Source organism: Bombina bombina, chromosome 12 (genome assembly GCF_027579735.1).
Source record: "Bombina bombina isolate aBomBom1 chromosome 12, aBomBom1.pri, whole genome shotgun sequence".
NCBI classification, from domain to species: domain Eukaryota; kingdom Metazoa; phylum Chordata; class Amphibia; order Anura; family Bombinatoridae; genus Bombina; species Bombina bombina.
In genome coordinates this window covers 5,385,455-5,408,798 of record NC_069510.1, presented here as the reverse complement: position 1 = coordinate 5,408,798, position 23,344 = coordinate 5,385,455, and the positions used below count along the sequence as shown (strand labels likewise).

The 23,344-nt window shown below is 40.7% G+C and overlaps 1 protein-coding gene across 1 annotated transcript in view; it reads right to left on the bottom strand.

Moving 5' to 3' along the window:
- PHF19 (PHD finger protein 19) overlaps nt 1–23,344 on the bottom strand; it is a 240,082-nt gene that overhangs the window by 110,921 nt on the left and 105,817 nt on the right. Inside the window, exons 4-5 of the mRNA XM_053695775.1 lie at nt 13,728–13,823; nt 4,765–4,862 (exon numbers count right to left, since the gene is read on the bottom strand). Of these exons, the coding sequence (XP_053551750.1) occupies nt 4,765–4,862; nt 13,728–13,823 (194 nt within the window). The remainder of the gene's footprint in view (nt 1–4,764; nt 4,863–13,727; nt 13,824–23,344) is intronic.

Below are 23,344 nucleotides of genomic sequence, written 5' to 3'. Positions count from 1 at the left end.
CCTGTAGTGTAAAAATGTGTATAACACCAGACTCGTTATGTCATTAGCGAGTGGTATATAGCTGTTGTATCCCTGTAGTATAAAACTGTGTATAACACCAGACTCATTACGTCATTAGCGAGTGGTATATAGCTGTTGTATCCCTGTAGTATAAAACTGTGTATAACACCAGACTCGTTATGTCATTAGCGAGTGGTATATAGCTGTTGTATCCCTGTAGTATAAAACTGTGTATAACACCAGACTCATTACGTCATTAGCGAGTGGTATATAGCTGTTGTATCCCTGCAGTGTAAAACTGTGTATAACACCAGACTCATTACGTCATTAGCGAGTGGTATATAGCTGTTGTATCCCTGTAGTGTAAAACTGTGTATAACACCAGACTCCTTATGTCATTAGCGAGTGGTATATAGCTGTTGTATCCCTGTAGTGTAAAAATGTGTATAACACCAGACTCGTTATGTCATTAGCGAGTGGTATATAGCTGTTGTATCCCTGTAGTATAAAACTGTGTATAACACCAGACTCATTACGTCATTAGCGAGTGGTATATAGCTGTTGTATCCCTGTAGTATAAAACTGTGTATAACACCAGACTCATTACGTCATTAGCGAGTGGTATATAGCTGTTGTATCCCTGTAGTATAAAACTGTGTATAACACCAGACTCGTTATGTCATTAGCGAGTGGTATATAGCTGTTGTATCCCTGTAGTATAAAACTGTGTATAACACCAGACTCATTACGTCATTAGCGAGTGGTATATAGCTGTTGTATCCCTGCAGTGTAAAACTGTGTATAACACCAGACTCATTACGTCATTAGCGAGTGGTATATAGCTGTTGTATCCCTGTAGTGTAAAACTGTGTATAACACCAGGCTCGTTATGTCATTAGCGAGTGGTATATAGCTGTTGTATCCCTGCAGTGTAAAACTGTGTATAACACCAGACTCATTACGTCATTAGCGAGTGGTATATAGCTGTTGTATCCCTGTAGTATAAAACTGTGTATAACACCAGACTCGTTATGTCATTAGCGAGTGGTATATAGTTGTTGTATCCCTGCAGTGTAAAACTGTGTATAACACCAGACTCATTACGTCATTAGCGAGTGGTATATAGCTGTTGTATCCCTGCAGTGTAAAACTGTGTATAACACCAGACTCATTACGTCATTAGCGAGTGGCATATAGCTGTTGTATCCCTGTAGTGTAAAACTGTGTATAACACCAGACTCCTTATGTCATTAGCGAGTGTTATATAGCTGTTGTATCCCTGTAGTGTAAAACTGTGTATAACACCAGACTCATTATGTCATTAGCGAGTGGTATATAGCTGTTGTATCCCTGCAGTGTAAAACTGTGTATAACACCAGACTCATTATGTCATTAGCGAGTGGTATATAGTTGTTGTATCCCTGCAGTGTAAAACTGTGTATAACACCAGACTCATTACGTCATTAGCGAGTGGTATATAGCTGTTGTATCCCTGCAGTGTAAAACTGTGTATAACACCAGACTCATTACGTCATTAGCGAGTGGTATATAGCTGTTGTATCCCTGTAGTGTATAACTGTGTATAACACCAGACTCATTACGTCATTAGCGAGTATTATATAGCTGTTGTATCCCTGCAGTGTAAAACTGTGTATAACACCAGACTCATTACGTCATTAGCGAGTGGTATATAGCTGTTGTATCCCTGTAGTGTAAAACTGTGTATAACACCAGACTCCTTATGTCATTAGCGAGTGTTATATAGCTGTTGTATCCCTGTAGTATAAAACTGTGTATAACACCAGACTCATTATGTCATTAGCGAGTGTTATATAGCTGTTGTATCCCTGTAGTATAAAACTGTGTATAACACCAGACTCCTTATGTCATTAGCGAGTGTTATATAGCTGTTGTATCCCTGTAGTATAAAACTGTGTATAACACCAGACTCCTTATGTCATTAGCGAGTGTTATATAGCTGTTGTATCCCTGTAGTGTAAAACTGTGTATAACACCAGACTCATTACGTCATTAGCGAGTGGTATATAGCTGTTGTATCCCTGCAGTGTAAAACTGTGTATAACACCAGGCTCGTTATGTCATTAGCGAGTGGTATATAGCTGTTGTATCCCTGCAGTGTAAAACTGTGTATAACACCAGACTCATTACGTCATTAGCGAGTGGCATATAGCTGTTGTATCCCTGTAGTGTAAAACTGTGTATAACACCAGACTCCTTATGTCATTAGCGAGTGTTATATAGCTGTTGTATCCCTGCAGTGTAAAACTGTGTATAACACCAGACTCATTACGTCATTAGCGAGTGGCATATAGCTGTTGTATCCCTGTAGTATAAAACTGTGTATAACACCAGACTCGTTATGTCATTAGCGAGTGGTATATAGCTGTTGTATCCCTGTAGTATAAAACTGTGTATAACACCAGACTCATTACGTCATTAGCGAGTGGCATATAGCTGTTGTATCCCTGTAGTGTAAAACTGTGTATAACACCAGACTCCTTATGTCATTAGCGAGTGTTATATAGCTGTTGTATCCCTGCAGTGTAAAACTGTGTATAACACCAGACTCATTACGTCATTAGCGAGTGGCATATAGCTGTTGTATCCCTGTAGTGTAAAACTGTGTATAACACCAGACTCCTTATGTCATTAGCGAGTGTTATATAGCTGTTGTATCCCTGTAGTATAAAACTGTGTATAACACCAGACTCATTATGTCATTAGCGAGTGTTATATAGCTGTTGTATCCCTGTAGTATAAAACTGTGTATAACACCAGACTCATTATGTCATTAGCGAGTGTTATATAGCTGTTGTATCCCTGCAGTGTAAAACTGTGTATAACACCAGACTCATTACGTCATTAGCGAGTGGCATATAGCTGTTGTATCCCTGCAGTGTAAAACTGTGTATAACACCAGACTCATTACGTCATTAGCGAGTGGTATATAGCTGTTGTATCCCTGTAGTGTAAAACTGTGTATAACACCAGACTCATTACGTCATTAGCGAGTGGTATATAGCTGTTGTATCCCTGTAGTGTAAAACTGTGTATAACACCAGACTCATTACGTCATTAGCGAGTGGTATATAGCTGTTGTATCCCTGCAGTGTAAAACTGTGTATAACACCAGACTCATTACGTCATTAGCGAGTGGTATATAGCTGTTGTATCCCTGTAGTGTAAAACTGTGTATAACACCAGACTCATTACGTCATTAGCGAGTGGTATATAGCTGTTGTATCCCTGTAGTGTAAAACTGTGTATAACACCAGACTCCTTACGTCATTAGCGAGTGGCATATAGCTGTTGTATCCCTGTAGTGTAAAACTGTGTATAACACCAGACTCCTTACGTCATTAGCGAGTGGCATATAGCTGTTGTATCCCTGTAGTGTAAAACTGTGTATAACACCAGACTCCTTACGTCATTAGCGAGTGGCATATAGCTGTTGTATCCCTGTAGTGTAAAACTGTGTATAACACCAGACTCCTTACGTCATTAGCGAGTGGTATATAGCTGTTGTATCCCTGCAGTGTAAAACTGTGTATAACACCAGACTCCTTATCTCATTAGGTGCCTGATGAAATGTATTAAAGGCCATTGTGGGGAGTAAAAGGAACTTGTATCAGATACAGATTTTTTTTAACCAGTTCATACAATATAACTTTTTTTTCACTCCAAAATGAACAGAAGTCTAGAAAATATTTTTTAATCTCTGGTAAAAGTCAAATAATGGCATATTCGGTTTTCCCCCTGACAAAATGTTTCAATTACTGCTTGGCAGTAAAATTACTTCATTACACAGACTAAATGTCATTTTTTTTCTTTATTGTCTATGTGTGACTGTTTGGTGTATATACCAGAATACCGAGCCATGTAACCTGAGTATATACCAGAATACCGAGCCGTGTAACCCGAGTATATACCAGAATACCGAGCCGTGTAACCTGACTATATACCAGAATACCGAGCCATGTAACCTGAGTATATACCAGAATACCGAGCCGTGTAACCCGAGTATATACCAGAATACCGAGCCGTGTAACCTGACTATATACCAGAATACCGAGCCGTGTAACCTGAGTATACACCAGAATACCAAGCCGTGAAACGTGTGTATATACCAGAATACTGAGCCGTGGAACATTAGTATATACCAGAATACCGAGCCGTGGAATATGTGTATATACCAGAATACCGAGCTATGGAACGTGTATATACCAGAATACCGAGCTATGGAACGTGCATATACCAGAATACCAAACCAAGCCTTGTGACAAAAGGGAAATGATTTAAGGGACATGGTACGTAAAATTCTCTCATCTTAACGTGTTCGCAGTGATCCACTTAGATGCTTTTCCTGTTGAAACTACCACATACACTGAATATTTCAATACTGCCGTATTGGCTACAGGAAAAATTTGTAACACAGATTGCGCAACAGAAATGAATCCCCTGTAGGTGATGAGAGAAAGAGAAACGCCTGGTGAGGTCTGCAGCAGCTTTGAATACAACAGACTATTATCAGCCGCTTGTATGATAACACTATTCTTTTAATAAGACTGTCTAGGTCCCAACCATTACAATTCTAAAGTAATATTTGGAGCCGCTATATAGCAGAAAAACACCAATATGTTGAAAGAAAATCCAAAATATGGCATTAATGGTTGGTGCTACTGTTTTAGTAAAGGATGAGACTATGCTCACTAATTACTGTCACAGTTCTGGGCATGTACTTACCCTGACGGCCAGAACAAATATGCATCTTCTGCAAAACCAGGGATCCAGCAGGGAGCTTTCACAGTCCACGATGGGAATATGACACTTTTGGTGAAAGCCTGGAATAAATAAAAAGTTTGATAGAAATGAGAAATAATAGAAATGAGACAAGCGGATAAAATACCCCCAGCTACACATTTACTAACATAAGTCTAGAGCCAGACGTTAGGAGGCCGGTTTGGTAACAAAGCTTAAAGAACAAGTTAATATGAAGCTTTTTAAGTCTATTAGATTCTGCAGCCAATGGTCTGTTATATCTATGGAGTTGGCAGTAATACATACAACAGTGTTTCTCAACTCCAGTACTCAGAGCACACTAACAGGCCAGGGTCTCATGAAATAATCATCTGATCAGTAACCATGGTTACTAACCTCTCACCCATCAGCTGATTATTTCACCTGTGCTCTAGTTCAGATATCATGAAACTCTGACCTGTTAGTGTGCCCTGATGACTGTCATTGCTAAATACTGACATATACAGAGGGAGCATCTGTGACATCATTCAGAAGTTGGTTGAATCACGGACCTACATCTCTGTCCTCTCGGACCACTATTGGCAGTGACGCATAATGTCAGAGAAACACATAATGCTGCGTGGGTTCTATTAGACGGAATTATCTGCAATGCACTGGTTGTCATTAGCATTATCTTTAAAAGGGACGCGTTATCACGCGCATTAAGTGCTCTCTTCTATTTTATTATTACACAAATGGCCCTTGGTAACTATGTAAACCCCTTTATTTTAAGGGGACTCTCAAGTCAAAAACAGAATTTATGTTTACCTGATAAATTACTTTCTCCAACGGTGTGTCCGGTCCACGGCGTCATCCTTACTTGTGGGATATTCTCTTCCCCAACAGGAAATGGCAAAGAGCCAGCAAAGCTGGTCACATGATCCCTCCTAGGCTCCGCCTAACCCAGTCATTCGACCGACGTTAAGGAGGAATATTTGCATAGGAGAAACCATATGATACCGTGGTGACTGTAGTTAAAGAAAATAAATTATCAGACCTGATTAAAAAACCAGGGCGGGCCGTGGACCGGACACACCGTTGGAGAAAGTAATTTATCAGGTAAACATAAATTCTGTTTTCTCCAACATAGGTGTGTCCGGTCCACGGCGTCATCCTTACTTGTGGGAACCAATACCAAAGCTTTAGGACACGGATGAAGGGAGGGAGCAAATCAGGTCACCTAAATGGAAGGCACCACGGCTTGCAAAACCTTTCTCCCAAAAATAGCCTCAGAAGAAGCAAAAGTATCAAACTTGTAAAATTTGGTAAAAGTGTGCAGTGAAGACCAAGTCGCTGCCCTACATATCTGATCAACAGAAGCCTCGTTCTTGAAAGCCCATGTGGAAGCCACAGCCCTAGTGGAAGGAGCTGTGATCCTTTCAGGAGGCTGCCGTCCGGCAGTCTCGTAAGCCAATCTGATGATGCTTTTAGTCCAAAAAGAGAGAGAGGTAGAAGTTGCTTTTTGACCTCTCCTTTTACCAGAATAAACAACAAACAAGGAAGATGTTTGTCTAAAATCCTTTGTAGCATCTAAATAGAATTTTAGAGCGCGAACAACATCCAAATTGTGCAACAAACGTTCCTTCTTCGAAACTGGTTTCGGACACAGAGAAGGCACGACTATCTCCTGGTTAATGTTTTTGTTAGAAACAACTTTTGGAAGAAAACCAGGTTAGTACGTAAAACCACCTTATCTGCATGGAACACCAGATAAGGAGGAGAACACTGCAGAGCAGATAATTCTGAAACTCTTCTAGCAGAAGAAATTGCAACCAAAAACAAAACTTTCCAAGATAATAACTTAATATCAACAGAATGTAAGGGTTCAAACGGAACCCCCTGAAGAACTGAAAGAACGAAGTTGAGACTCCAAGGAGGAGTCAAAGGTTTGTAAACAGGCTTGATTCGAACCAGAGCCTGAACAAAGGCTTGAACATCTGGCACAGCTGCCAGCTTTTTGTGAAGTAACACAGACAAGGCAGAAATCTGTCCCATCAAGGAACTTGCAGATAATCCTTTTACCAATCCTTCTCGAAGGAAGGATAGACTCTTAGGAATCTTAACCTTGTCCCAAGGGAATCCTTTAGATTCACACCAACAGATATATTTTTTCCAAATTTTGTGGTAAAGTTTTCTAGTTACAGGCTTTCTGGCCTGAACAAGAGTATCAATAACAGAATCTGAGAACCCTCGCTTTGATAAGATCAAGCGTTCAATCTCCAAGCAGTCAGCTGGAGTGGGACCAGATTCGGATGTTCGAACGGACCTTGAACAAGAAGGTCTCGTCTCAAAGGTAGCTTCCATGGTGGAGCCGATGACATATTCACCAGATCTGCATACCAAGTCCTGCGTGGCCACGCAGGAGCTATCAAGATCACCGACGCCCTCTCCTGATTGATCCTGGCTACCAGCCTGGGGATGAGAGGAAACGGCGGGAATACATAGGCTAGTTTGAAGGTCCAAGGTGCTACTAGTGCATCTACTAGAGTCGCCTTGGGATCCCTGGATCTGGACCCGTAGCAAGGAACCTTGAAGTTCTGACGAGAGGCCATCAGATCCATGTCTGGAATGCCCCACAGTTGAGTGATTTGGGCCAAGATTTCCGGATGGAGTTCCCACTCCCCCGGATGCAATGTCTGACGACTCAGAAAATCCGCTTCCCAATTTTCCACTCCTGGGATGTGGATTGCAGACAGGTGGCAGGAGCGAGTCTCCGCCCATTGAATGATTCTGGTCACTTCTTCCATCGCCAGGGAACTCCTTGTTCCCCCCTGATGGTTGATGTACGCAACAGTCGTCATGTTGTCTGATTGAAACCGTATGAACTTGGCCCTCGCTAGCTGAGGCCAAGCCTTGAGAGCATTGAATATCGCTCTCAGTTCCAGAATATTTATCGGTAGAAGAGATTCTTCCCGAGACCAAAGACCCTGAGCTTTCAGGGATCCCCAGACCGCGCCCCAGCCCATCAGACTGGCGTCGGTCGTGACAATGACCCACTCTGGTCTGCGGGAGGTCACCCCTTGTGACAGGTTGTCCAGGGACAGCCACCAACGGAGTGAGTCTCTGGTCCTCTGATTTACTTGTATCTTCGGAGACAAGTCTGTATAGTCCCCATTCCACTGACTGAGCATACACAGTTGTAATGGTCTTAGATGAATGCGCGCAAAAGGAACTATGTCCATTGCCGCTACCATCAAACCTATCACTTCCATGCACTGCGCTATGGAAGGAAGAGGAACGGAATGAAGTATCCGACAAGAGTTTAGAAGTTTTGTTTTTCTGGTCTCTGTCAGAAAAATCCTCATTACTAAGGAGTCTATTATTGTTCCCAAGAAGGGAACTGAATCAGAATGTCGTCCAAGTAAGGTACTACAGCAATGCCCCTTGGTCTTAGCACCGCCAGAAGGGACCCTAGTACCTTTGAGAAAATCCTTGGAGCAGTGGCTAATCCGAAAGGAAGCGCCACGAACTGGTAATGCTTGTCCAGGAATGCGAACCTTAGGAACCGATGATGTTCCTTGTGGACAGGAATATGTAGATACGCATCCTTTAAATCCACCGTGGTCAAGAATTGACCTTCCTGGATGGAAGGATTGTTCGAATGGTTTCCATTTTGGACGATGGAACCTTGAGAAACTTGTTTAGGATCTTGAGATCTAAGATTGGTCTGAACGTTCCCTCTTTTTTGGGAACTACGAACAGATTGGAGTAGAAACCCATCCCTCGTTCTCTTAATGGAACAGGATGAATCACTTCCAGAAGATAACCTTGGGAGACTATTTCTAGCGCCCAAGGATCCAGAACATCTCTTGCCCAAGCCTGAGTGAAGAGAGAGAGTCTGCCCCCCACCAAATCCGGTCCCGGATCGGGGGCCCGCATCTCATGCTGTCTTGGGAGCAGTGGCAGGTTTCTTGGCCTGCTTTCCTTTGTTCCAGCCTTGCATAGGTCTCCAGGCTGGATTGGCTAGAGAAGTATTACCCTCCTGCTTAGAGGACGTAGCACTTGGGGCTGGTCCGTTTCTGCGAAAAGGACGAAAATTAGGCCCTTGCCCCCAGTGATATCAGAGATAATCTCTTTCAAGTCAGGGCCAAACAGTGTTTTCCCCTTGAAAGGAATGTCAAGCAATTTGTTCTTGGAAGACGCATCCGCTGACCAAGATTTTAACCAAAGCGCTCTGCGCGCCACAATAGCAAACCCAGAATTTTTCGCCGCTAACCTAGCCAATTGCAAGGTGGCGTCTAGGGTGAAAGAATTAGCCAATTTAAGAGCACGAATTCTGTCCATAATCTCCTCATAAGAAGAAGAATTACTAATAATCGCCTTTTCTAGCTCATCGAACCAGAAACACGCGGCTGTAGTGACAGGGACAATGCATGCAATTGGTTGTAGAAGGTAACCTTGCTGAACAAACATCTTTTTTAGCAAACCTTCTAATTTTTTATCCATAGGATCTTGGAAAGCACAACTATCTTCTATGGGTATAGTGGCGCGCTTGTTTAGAGTAGAAACCGCCCCCTCGACCTTGGGGACTGTCTGCCATAAGTCCTTTCTGGGGTCGACTATAGGAAACAATTTTTTAAATATGGGGGGAGGTACGAAAGGTATACCGGGCCTGTCCCATTCTTTATTAACAATGTACGCCACCCGCTTGGATATAGGAAAAGCTTCGGGGGGCCCCGGGGCCTCTAGGAACTTGTCCATTTTACATAGTGTTTCTGGAATGACCAGATAATCACAATCATCCAAATTGGATAACACCTCCTTAAGCAGAGCGCGGAGATGTTCCAACTTAAATTTAAAAGTAATCACATCAGGTTCAGCTTGTTGAGAAATTTTTCCTGAATCTGAAATTTCTCCCTCAGACAAAACCTCCCTGGCCCCCTCAGACTGGTGTAGGGGCCCTTCAGAAACAATATCATCAGCGTCCTCATGCTCTTCAGTATTTTCTAAAACAGAGCAGTCGCGCTTTCGCTGATAAGTGGGCATATTGGCTAAAATGTTTTTGATAGAATTATCCATTACAGCCGTTAATTGTTGCATAGTAAGGAGTATTGGCGCGCTAGATGTACTAGGGGCCTCCTGTATGGGCAAGACTGGTGTAGACGAAGGAGGGGATGATGCAGTACCATGCTTACTCCCCTCACTTGAGGAATCATCTTGGGCATCATTTTTACTAAATTTTTTATGACATAAATCACATCTATTTAAATGAGAAGGAACCTTGGCTTCCCCACAGTCAGAACACAATCTATCTGGTAGTTCAGACATGTTAAACAGGCATAAACTTGATAACAAGGCACAAAAAACGTTTTAAAATAAAACCGTTACTGTCACTTTAAATTTTAAACTGAACACACTTTATTACTGCAATTGCGAAAAAGTATGAAGGAATTGTTCAAAATTCACCAAAATTTCACCACAGTGTCTTAAAGCCTTAAAAGTATTGCACACCAAATTTGGAAGCTTTAACCCTTAAAATAACGGAACCGGAGCCGTTTTTATATTTAACCCCTTTACAGTCCCTGGAATCTGCTCTGCTGAGACCCAACCAAGCCCAAAGGGGAATACGATACCAAATGATGCCTTCAGAAAGACTTTTCTATGTATCAGAGCTCCACACACATGCAGCTGCATGCCATGCTGTTCCAAAAACAAGTGCGCCATACCGGCGCGAAAATGAGGCTCTGACTATGATTAGGGAAAGCCCCTATAGAATAAAGTGTCTAAAACAGTGCCTGCCGATATTATTTTACAAAAAATACCCAGATTAAATGATTCCTCAAGGCTAAATATGTGTAAATATGATCGATTTAGCCCAGAAAATGTCTACAGTCTTAATAAACCCTTGTGAAGCCCTTATTTACTGTCTGAATAAAAATGGCTTACCGGATCCCATAGGGAAAATGACAGCTTCCAGCATTACATCGTCTTGTTAGAATGTGTCATACCTCAAGCAGCAAAAGACTGCTCACCGTTCCCCCAACTGAAGTTAATTCCTCTCAACAGTCCTGTGTGGAACAGCCATGGATTTTAGTGACGGTTGCTAAAATCATTTTCCTCATACAAACAGAAATCTTCATCTCTTTTCTGTTTCAGAGTAAATAGTACATACCAGCACTATTTTAAAATAACAAACTCTTGATTGAATAATAAAAACTACAGTTAAACACTAAAAAACTCTAAGCCATCTCCGTGGAGATGTTGCCTGTACAACGGCAAAGAGAATGACTGGGGTAGGCGGAGCCTAGGAGGGATCATGTGACCAGCTTTGCTGGCTCTTTGCCATTTCCTGTTGGGGAAGAGAATATCCCACAAGTAAGGATGACGCCGTGGACCGGACACACCTATGTTGGAGAAATAAAGTTTTATGATTCAGAAAGAGCAGCAGTTTTAAGACACTTTCTAATTTACTTACATTATCACATTTTGCACAAACTTTTTATATTTACACTTTCTGGGAACAAGATTCTACTGAGCATGTGCACAAGCTCACAGGGTATACGTATACTAGTCTGTGATTGGCTGATATCTGTCACATGATACAGGGGGCCAGAAAATTGAAGAAAAAAATAAAATTTGTCAGAAAAAAATTTGAAATTCAAAGTGTTAAATCGTCTTTTTATTATGTATTGTTAATTATGCAATTCTACTGTGTTGAGTGGTCGTTTAAAAAGACACAGTAGCAATCCCACATGTGCATTCATTTTGGAACAAAAGTAAAAAAACTGTAAATCCCCGCCAGGATAATCCTGGATGCTCTGCGGCCTCACAGATATCAGTTTGTCCTGATATGCCAGTATTACAACCCCAGAGTGTCGCTACAATCTCCTCACATGCTGTACCATGCGACCCCGTCTGTTGTATTTCAATTGGACAACATCACTACGGAAGCCTATGTCAATCACCAGGGCAAAGCTCGCAGTTCTCTGTCGATGCAGGAAGTGTCTCTTATCCTTCAATGAAGAAGAGACATATCACTGCCAAATATCAGACATCCACATTCCAGGTGTAGACCATTGGAAAGATTGCCTGCGCAGACAGACTCTGCACTCTGGGGAATGGTCGTTTAACCAAGAGGTGTTTTGTGAGATTACCGCAGGTGGGGGTGCCCGGAGATATATCTGATGGCTTCTCTTCTCAATGCCAAACTGCCAAGATATGGGTCGAGATCGAGAGATCCTCATGCAGAGTTTGTGGATGCTTTAGCAGTTCTGTGGCACTTCAATCTAGTTTGTCTTTTTTCCCGCAGTGGTTCTGTTTCCTTGAGTAATAAGCTTGAATCAAGCAGAAGGGAATTCCAGTGATTCTGTTGGTTCCTGCATGGCCACGCAGAACTAAGTATGCAGACCTAGTGAGAATGTAGTCTGTTCCTCTCTGGCGGCTACCTCAGAGGCTGACTGCTTGGAGATTGAACATTAAGTTTTTTCCCGGAGAGGATTTTCTGAGGCAGTGATTGATACTGTGGTTCAGGCTAGAAAGCCAGTTACTAGACATATTTACCACAAAGTGTGGAGGACTTATCTGTCGGAAAGTTCTCATAAGAGTCAGATTTCTGCTCTGTTTTGTTACATAAGAGGTTAGCTTGTTTGCCGTATGTTCAGTTGATTGTTCAAGCTATTGCTAGAATTAGACCGGTTTGCAAACCTATTGCTCCTTCATGGAGCCTTAATCTTGTTCTTCAACAGGCTCGTTTTGTTTCTGTTCGCTATTTCTTCAGATCGTAAAGTATCTGAATTGTCTGCTCTCCAGCGTGACCCACCTTATCTAGTATTTCATTCGGACAAGGCTGTACTGCGGAAAAAGATGGGGTTTTTACCTAAGGTTTTCTCAACTAATAATAATCAAGAAATTGTTGTTCGATCTCTTTGCCCTAATCCTCCTTCCTCTAAGGAGAGGTTGTTACATAATCTGGATGTGGTTAGAGCTTTGAAGTTCTATCTTCATGCTACCAAGGAGTTTTGTCAATCTTCTTCCTTGTTTATCCTGTTTTCTGGTAAGCGCAAAGGTCAGAAAGCAACAGCTGTTACCCTATCCTCCTGGCTCAGAAGTTTAATTTGCATGGCCTATATTGAAGCGGGTCAGCAGCCTTCACCACGAATTACAGCACATTCTACCCATACTGGGCCTTCAATAATGAGGCTTTAGTTGAACAGATTTGTAAGGTTGCTACTTGGTCTTCAGTACATACTTTCACAAAATGTACAGTTTTGAAGTTTTTGCCTCAGCAGAGGAGTCTTTTGGGAGAAAGGTTCTTCAAGCGGTGGTGCCTAGTTCTTAGGCCTGCCTTCCCTATTGATTTTGTGGAATCCACAGCTTGGGTATTGGTTTCCCATAGGTTATGAATGGATTTGTGGGCTCTCACTGCCATTACAAAGAAAACTCAATTGATGCTTACTGGATAAATTTTTTTCTTTCTTGGCAGTTAGAGTCCACAAACCTGCCCTGAATAGACATAGTGGTGAAAGTCTTTTTGGCACCTCTGTACCCCTTTAATCGCTCTACTTTTCCTTATCCTCGGCTTGAGCTACTAAGAGGGTGAGGGTAGTGAGAGGTATAGTTAATGCTTTGTTTGGGGTGTCTTTGACGCCTCCTGGTGGCCAGGTGAAGTATTTTCCCATAGGTTATGAATGGATTTCGTGGACTCTCACTGCCAAGAAAGAAAATAATTTTTCAGGTAAGCATAAATTATGTTTTTTGCAGTATGTGTTTATTTTTAAGAGACTCGCACAACTACGACGTGTTATATTCAGCAATCTCATGTCATTATACATTAAATATTAGGAATGGTATTGGCAAGGTATAACATATTACAGGAGAATGAACCTGTTTAATAAAAATAGAACTGAGGCAGAACCAATACCAGCGTACAACTGTGCAAGCCAGAACCACAGGAATAGAATGTCACCTACCCAAGCCGCACTTTGCACAGATAAGGATTTCATCCAGAGGAACCGATGCGTTTCCCATGCAAACACTACACTTAGGCTCTTCTCCCGGGACCCCAGCTGTTGGCAAGAAACAAAGTCACAGTTATGGCGGTAGTTGTAATAAACACATGGATAATATGACAGCGCTACCGTAATTACAAGCATTAGACAGAATCCTTACATCTAGCAACTTAGAAAATCTGGCCTCTTTAAAACTTACATTACCCGTCTTATTCCTGTGGTCTTGATACCTACTGTAACCTCCTGACAATTCCTCTCACCAAATAATGTATAAACACTATATACAACCAGCCTCTTCTAGACTTGATAACTACTGCAACCTCCTGACAATTACTCTCACCAAATAATGTATAAACACTATATACAACCAGCCTCTTCTAGACTTGATAACTACTGCAACCTCCCGACAATTCCTCTCACCAGATCATGTATAAACACTATATACAACCATCCTCTTCTAGACTTGATAACTACTGCAACCTCCTGACAATTCCTCTCACCAAACAATGTATAAACACTATATACAACCAGCCTCTTCTAGACTTGATAACTACTGCAACCTCCTGACAATTCCTCTCACCAAATAATGTATAAACACTATATACAACCAGCCTCTTCTAGACTTGATAACTACTGCAACCTCCTGACAATTCCTCTCACCAAATAATGTATAAACACTATATACAACCAGCCTCTTCTAGACTTGATAACTACTGCAACCTCCTGACAATTCCTCTCACCAGATCATGTATAAACACTATATACAACCAGCCTCTTCTAGACTTGATAACTACTGCAACCTCCTGACAATTACTCTCACCAAATAATGTATAAACACTATATACAACCAGCCTCTTCTAGACTTGATAACTACTGCAACCTCCTGACAATTCCTCTCACCAAACAATGTATAAACACTATATACAACCAGCCTCTTCTAGACTTGATAACTACTGCAACCTCCTGACAATTCATCTCACCAAATAATGTATAAACACTATATACAACCAGCCTCTTCTAGACTTGATAACTACTGCAACCTCCTGACAATTCCTCTCACCAGATCATGTATAAACACTATATACAACCATCCTCTTCTAGACTTGATAACTACTGCAACCTCCTGACAATTCCTCTCACCAAACAATGTATAAACACTATATACAACCAGCCTCTTCTAGACTTGATACCTACTGCAACCTCCTGACAATTACTCTCACCAAATAATGTATAAACACTATATACAACCAGCCTCTTCTAGACTTGATAACTACTGCAACCTCCCGACAATTACTCTCACCAAATAATGTATAAACACTATATACAACCAGCCTCTTCTAGACTTGATAACTACTGCAACCTCCCGACAATTCCTCTCACCAGATCATGTATAAACACTATAAAAACTTACATTACCCGTCTTATTCCTGTGGTCTTGATACCTACTGTAACCTCCTGACAATTCCTCTCACCAAATAATGTATAAACACTATATACAACCAGCCTCTTCTAGACTTGATAACTACTGCAACCTCCTGACAATTACTCTCACCAAATAATGTATAAACACTATATACAACCAGCCTCTTCTAGACTTGATAACTACTGCAACCTCCCGACAATTCCTCTCACCAGATCATGTATAAACACTATATACAACCATCCTCTTCTAGACTTGATAACTACTGCAACCTCCTGACAATTCCTCTCACCAAACAATGTATAAACACTATATACAACCAGCCTCTTCTAGACTTGATAACTACTGCAACCTCCTGACAATTCCTCTCACCAAATAATGTATAAACACTATATACAACCAGCCTCTTCTAGACTTGATAACTACTGCAACCTCCTGACAATTCCTCTCACCAAATAATGTATAAACACTATATACAACCAGCCTCTTCTAGACTTGATAACTACTGCAACCTCCTGACAATTCCTCTCACCAGATCATGTATAAACAATATATACAACCAGCCTCTTCTAGACTTGATAACTACTGCAACCTCCTGACAATTACTCTCACCAAATAATGTATAAACACTATATACAACCAGCCTCTTCTAGACTTGATAACTACTGCAACCTCCTGACAATTCCTCTCACCAAACAATGTATAAACACTATATACAACCAGCCTCTTCTAGACTTGATAACTACTGCAACCTCCTGACAATTCATCTCACCAAATAATGTATAAACACTATATACAACCAGCCTCTTCTAGACTTGATAACTACTGCAACCTCCTGACAATTCCTCTCACCAGATCATGTATAAACACTATATACAACCATCCTCTTCTAGACTTGATAACTACTGCAACCTCCTGACAATTCCTCTCACCAAACAATGTATAAACACTATATACAACCAGCCTCTTCTAGACTTGATAACTACTGCAACCTCCTGACAATTCCTCTCACCAAATAATGTATAAACACTATATACAACCAGCCTCTTCTAGACTTGATAACTACTGCAACCTCCTGACAATTCCTCTCACCAGATCATGTATAAACACTATATACAACCAGCCTCTTCTAGACTTGATAACTACTGCAACCTCCTGATCATGTATAAACACTATATACAACCAGCCTCTTCTAGACTTGATAACTACTGCAACCTCCTGACAATTCCTCTCACCAGATCATGTATAAACACTATATACAACCAGCCTCTTCTAGACTTGATAACTACTGCAACCTCCTGACAATTCCTCTCACCAAACAATGTATAAACACTATATACAACCAGCCTCTTCTAGACTTGATAACTACTGCAACCTCCTGACAATTCCTCTCACCAAATAATGTATAAACACTATATACAACCAGCCTCTTCTAGACTTGATAACTACTGCAACCTCCTGACAATTCCTCTCACCAGATCATGTATAAACACTATATACAACCAGCCTCTTCTAGACTTGATAACTACTGCAACCTCCTGACAATTCCTCTCACCAAATAATGTATAAACACTATATACAACCAGCCTCTTCTAGACTTGATAACTACTGCAACTTCCTGACAATTCCTCTTACCAGATCAAGTATAAACACTATATACAACCACCCTATTCTAGACTTGATAACTACTGCAACATCCTGACAATTCCTCTCACCAAACAATGTATAAACACTATATACAACCAGCCTCTTCTAGACTTGATACCTACTGCAACCTCCTGACAATTCCTCTCACCAAATAATGTATAAACACTATATACAACCAGCCTCTCCTAGACTTGATAACTACTGCAACCTCCTGACAATTCCTCTCACCAAATAATTTATAAACACTATATACAACCAGCCTCTTCTAGACTTGATAACTACTGCAACCTCCTGACAATTCCTCTCACCAGATCATGTATAAACACTATATACAACCATCCTCTTCTAGACTTGATAACTACTGCAACCTCCTGACAATTCCTCTCACCAAACAATGTATAAACACTATATACAACCAGCCTCTTCTAGACTTGATAACTACTGCAACCTCCTGACAATTCCTCTCACCAAATAATGTATAAACACTATATACAACCAGCCTCTTCTAGACTTGATAACTACTGCAACCTCCTGACAATTCCTCTCACCAGATCATGTATAAACACTATATACAACCAGCCTCTTCTAGACTTGATAACTACTGCAACCTCCTGACAATTCCTCTCACCAAATAATGTATAAACACTATATACAACCAGCCTCTTCTAGACTTGATAACTACTGCAACCTCCTGACAATTCCTCTCACCAGATCATGTATAAACACTATATACAACCACCCTATTCTAGACTTGATAACTACTGCAACATCCTGACAATTCCTCTCACCAAACAATGTATAAACACTATATACAACCAGCCTCTTCTAGACTTGATACCTACTGCAACCTCCTGACAATTACTCTCACCAAATAATGTATAATCACTATATACAACCAGCCTCTTCTAGACTTGATAACTACTGCAACCTCCTGACAATTCCTCTCACCAAACAATGTATAAACACTATATACAACCAGCCTCTTCTAGACTTGATAACTACTGCAACCTCCTGACAATTCCTCTCACCAAATAATGTATAAGCACTATATACAACCAGCCTCTTCTAGACTTGATAACTACTGCAACCTCCTGACAATTCCTCTCACCAAATAATGTATAAACACTATATACAACCAGCCTCTTCTAGACTTGATAACTACTGCAACCTCCTGACAATTCCTCTCACCAAATAATGTATAAACACTATATACAACCAGCCTCTTCTAGACTTGATAACTACTGCAACCTCCTGACAATTCCTCTCACCAAATAATGTATAAACACTATATACAACCAGCCTCTTCTAGACTTGATAACTACTGCAACCTCCCGACAATTCCTCTCACCAAATAATGTATAAACACTATATACAACCATCCTCTTCTAGACTTGATACCTACTGCAACCTCCCGACAATTCCTCTCACCAAATAATGTATAAACACTATATACAACCAGCCTCTTCTAGACTTGATAACTACTGCAACCTCCTGACAATTCCTCTCACCAAACAATGTATAAACACTATATACAACCAGCCTCTTCTAGACTTGATAACTACTGCAACCTCCTGACAATTCCTCTCACCAAATAATGTATAAACACTATATACAACCAGCCTCTTCTAGACTTGATAACTACTGCAACCTCCTGACAATTCCTCTCACCAAACAATGTATAAACACTATATACAACCACCCTCTTCTAGACTTGATACCTACTGTAACCTCCTGACAATTCCTCTCACCAAACAATGTATAAACACTATATACAACCAGCCTCTTCTAGACTTGATAACTACTGCAACCTCCTGACAATTCCTCTCACCAAACAATGTATAAACACTATATACAACCAGCCTCTTCTAGACTTGATAACTACTGCAACCTCCTGACAATTCCTCTCACCAAACAATGTATAAACACTATATACAACCAGCCTCTTCTAGACTTGATAACTACTACAACCTCCTGACAATTCCTCTCACCAAATAATGTATAAACACTATATACAACCATCCTCTTCTAGACTTGATACCTACTGCAACCTCCCGACAATTCCTCTCACCAAACAATGTATAAACACTATATACAACCAGCCTCTTCTAGACTTGATAACTACTGCAACCTCCTGACAATTCCTCTCACCAAATAATGTATAAACACTATATACAACCATCCTCTTCTAGACTTGATACCTACTGCAACCTCCCGACAATTCCTCTCACCAAATAATGTATAAACACTATATACAACCAGCCTCTTCTAGACTTGATAACTACTGCAACCTCCTGACAATTCCTCTCACCAAACAATGTATAAACACTATATACAACCAGCCTCTTCTAGACTTGATAACTACTGCAACCTCCCGACAATTCCTCTCACCAAATAATGTATAAACACTATATACAACCAGCCTCTTCTAGACTTGATAACTACTGCAACCTCCTGACAATTCCTCTCACCAAATAATGTATAAACACTATATACAACCATCCTCTTCTAGACTTGATACCTACTGCAACCTCCTGACAATTCCTCTCACCAAATAATGTATAAACACTATATACAACCACCCTCTTCTAGACTTGATACCTACTGCAACCTCCCGACAATTCCTCTCACCAAATAATGTATAAACACTATATACAACCAGCCTCTTCTAGACTTGATACCTACTGCAACCTCCTGACAATTCCTCTCACCAAACAATGTATAAACACTATATACAACCAGCCTCTTCTAGACTTGATAACTACTGCAACCTCCTGACAATTCCTCTCACCAAACAATGTATAAACACTATATACAACCAGCCTCTTCTAGACTTGATAACTACTGCAACCTCCCGACAATTCCTCTCACCAAATAATGTATAAACACTATATACAACCAGCCTCTTCTAGACTTGATAACTACTGCAACCTCCTGACAATTCCTCTCACCAAATAATGTATAAACACTATATACAACCATCCTCTTCTAGACTTGATACCTACTGCAACCTCCTGACAATTCCTCTCACCAAATAATGTATAAACACTATATACAACCATCCTCTTCTAGACTTGATACCTACTGCAACCTCCTGACAATTCCTCTCACCAAATAATGTATAAACACTATATACAACCACCCTCTTCTAGACTTGATACCTACTGTAACCTCCTGACAATTCCTCTCACCAAACAATGTATAAACACTATATACAACCAGCCTCTTCTAGACTTGATAACTACTGCAACCTCCTGACAATTCCTCTCACCAAACAATGTATAAACACTATATACAACCAGCCTCTTCTAGACTTGATAACTACTGCAACCTCCTGACAATTCCTCTCACCAAACAATGTATAAACACTATATACAACCAGCCTCTTCTAGACTTGATAACTACTACAACCTCCTGACAATTCCTCTCACCAAATAATGTATAAACACTATATACAACCACCCTCTTCTAGACTTGATAACTACTGCAACCTCCTGACAATTCCTCTCACCAGATCATGTATAAACACTATATACAACCAGCCTCTTCTAGACTTGATAACTACTGCAACCTCCTGACAATTCCTCTCACCAAATAATGTATAATCACTATATACAACCAGCCTCTTCTAGACTTGATAACTACTGCAACCTCCCGACAATTCCTCTCACCAGATCATGTATAAACACTATATACAACCAGCCTCTTCTAGACTTGATAACTACTGCAACCTCCCGACAATTCCTCTCACCAAATAATGTATAAACACTATATACAACCAGCCTCTTCTAGACTTGATAACTACTGCAACCTCCTGACAATTCCTCTCATCAAATAATGTATAAACACTATATACAACCAGCCTCTTCTAGACTTGATACCTACTGCAACCTCCCGACAATTCCTCTCACCAAATAATGTATAAACACTATATACAACCAGCCTCTTCTAGACTTGATAACTACTGCAACCTCCTGACAATTCCTCTCACCAAACAATGTATAAACACTATATACAACCAGCCTCTTCTAGACTTGATAACTACTGCAACCTCCTGACAATTCCTCTCACCAAACAATGTATAAACACTATATACAACCAGCCTCTTCTAGACTTGATAACTACTACAACCTCCTGACAATTCCTCTCACCAAATAATGTATAAACACTATATACAACCACCCTCTTCTAGACTTGATAACTACTGCAACCTCCTGACAATTCCTCTCACCAGATCATGTATAAACACTATATACAACCAGCCTCTTCTAGACTTGATAACTACTGCAACCTCCTGACAATTCCTCTCACCAAATAATGTATAATCACTATATACAACCAGCCTCTTCTAGACTTGATAACTACTGCAACCTCCCGACAATTCCTCTCACCAAATAATGTATAAACACTAGTTGCTTTCAAATCGCGCTATTGTTTTATAGAGATTTGTTTTGTTTACTTACAAGACAGTGCCAGACTTATGTGTGTGGTGTTGATTAATTTGTTTTGTACATGTTTAGGGAGATTACATAAACCTGTGTGCACTTGTGTGGTCGCCTGTGTGATTGACAGCTTGCATTGTTTGGCTGTGCTAGTGTCAGGATTTGACTTCCATTCTATACCTTTAAGTCAAATCTCCTCCCCACACTGCTCCCTATTTAAGTCCATTACTTGATTATTGGATCACTGAGGGAAGTACTGCTCTCTCCCTTATTCTCATTCATTTCAATCAGCCTTAAAGTCTCTCTTTAAAGATATAGATTAAATTCATATAACCTTGTTATTCCTTTTAGTACCTGCCTGTGCACATTTGGATTACAAGTGATACATCTTTGAATCATCGCTAATTTCTATTTTACATTTGAACCGTCTCAGCGCTGCAACTAACTCTGTGTACACAGACTGTTCAAGGTGACGTCACCCGCTCTGATCAGATCAGCTGGAAGCTGCGCGCCCAAACAACGGACTCTACCTGTTTGTTAGCACTGACTACCGATCAGTTCCTCCGCTTCTCCACTAACCGAGTTTGTACAAACAATCTCCTAAAGGTATGACTTTGATATTGTTTAACAACTGGCTCTGGATATTACCTGGATGTAAAGCTAACTATTTGAAAAGTAATTAGCTAACATAATTGCTCTAAGTCTCTATGAGCCAATACTGACTTAGCTTATTCTTTTTTCTCTCAAATCAATTCTGGGTCTTTATGTTCTACAACTACTTATCTATATGTTCCACATTATCAGAAATCATATTTATTGCACCATATTTATATTCTGTTGATCAATACCACTTTTATCTTACATTTTGAAATTAAGAAGTATTAATCTTACTTTTGAACTTGATCTGTTATTATCAAATCAGAGGTAACATTTGTCTGCTAGATTTTCAGCCTGTGTTTATTCCACCTTTAATAATCCATTTATATTAATTGCTACCATACTAAATCCCAAAATCCCAGAAATGATTATTGGGAGATTATGGCAGCATACACTCAGTGAACTAGTGATAGATTATATATGTCTTAAAAATAACAGACTGTCACAGCTAGGGAGATTACATAAACCTGTGCACCCTTGTGTGATTGACAGCTTGCATTGTTTGTCTGTGCTAGGGAGATTACATAAACCTGTGCACCCTTCTGTGATTGACAGCTTGCATTGTTTGTCTGTGCTAGGGAGATTACATAAACCTGTGCACCCTTGTGTGATTGACAGCTTGCATTGTTTGTCTGTGCTAGGGAGATTACATAAACCTGTGCACCCTTCTGTGATTGACAGCTTGCATTGTTTGTCTGTGCTAGGGAGATTACATAAACCTGTGCACCCTTGTGTGATTGACAGCTTGCATTGTTTGTCTGTGCTAGGGAGATTACATAAACCTGTGCACCCTTCTGTGATTGACAGCTTGCATTGTTTGTCTGTGCTAGGGAGATTACATAAACCTGTGCACCCTTGTGTGATTGACAGCTTGCATTGTTTGTCTGTGCTAGGGAGATTACATAAACCTGTGCACCCTTGTGTGATTGACAGCTTGCATTGTTTGTCTGTGCTAGGGAGATTGCATAAACCTGTGCACTCTTGTGTGGTTGCCTGTGTGATTGACAGCTTGCATTGTGTGGCTGTACTAGGGAGATTACATAAACCTGTGCACCCTTGTGTGGTCGCCTGTGTGATTGACATCTTACATTGTTTGGCTGTACTAGGGAGATTACATAAGCCTGTGCACCCTTGTGTGGTCGCCTGTGTGATTGACAACTTGCATTGTGTGGCTGTACTAGGGAGATTACATAAGCCTGTGCACCCTTGTGTGGTCGCCTGTGTGATTGACAGCTTGCATTGTTTGGCTGTACTAGTGAGATTACATAAACCTGTGCACCCTTGTGTGGTCGCCTGTGTGATTGACAGCTTGCATTGTGTGGCTGTACTAGGGAGATTACATAAGCCTGTGCACCCTTGTGTGGTCGCCTGTGTGATTGACAGCTTGCATTGTGTGGCTGTACTAGGGAGATTAC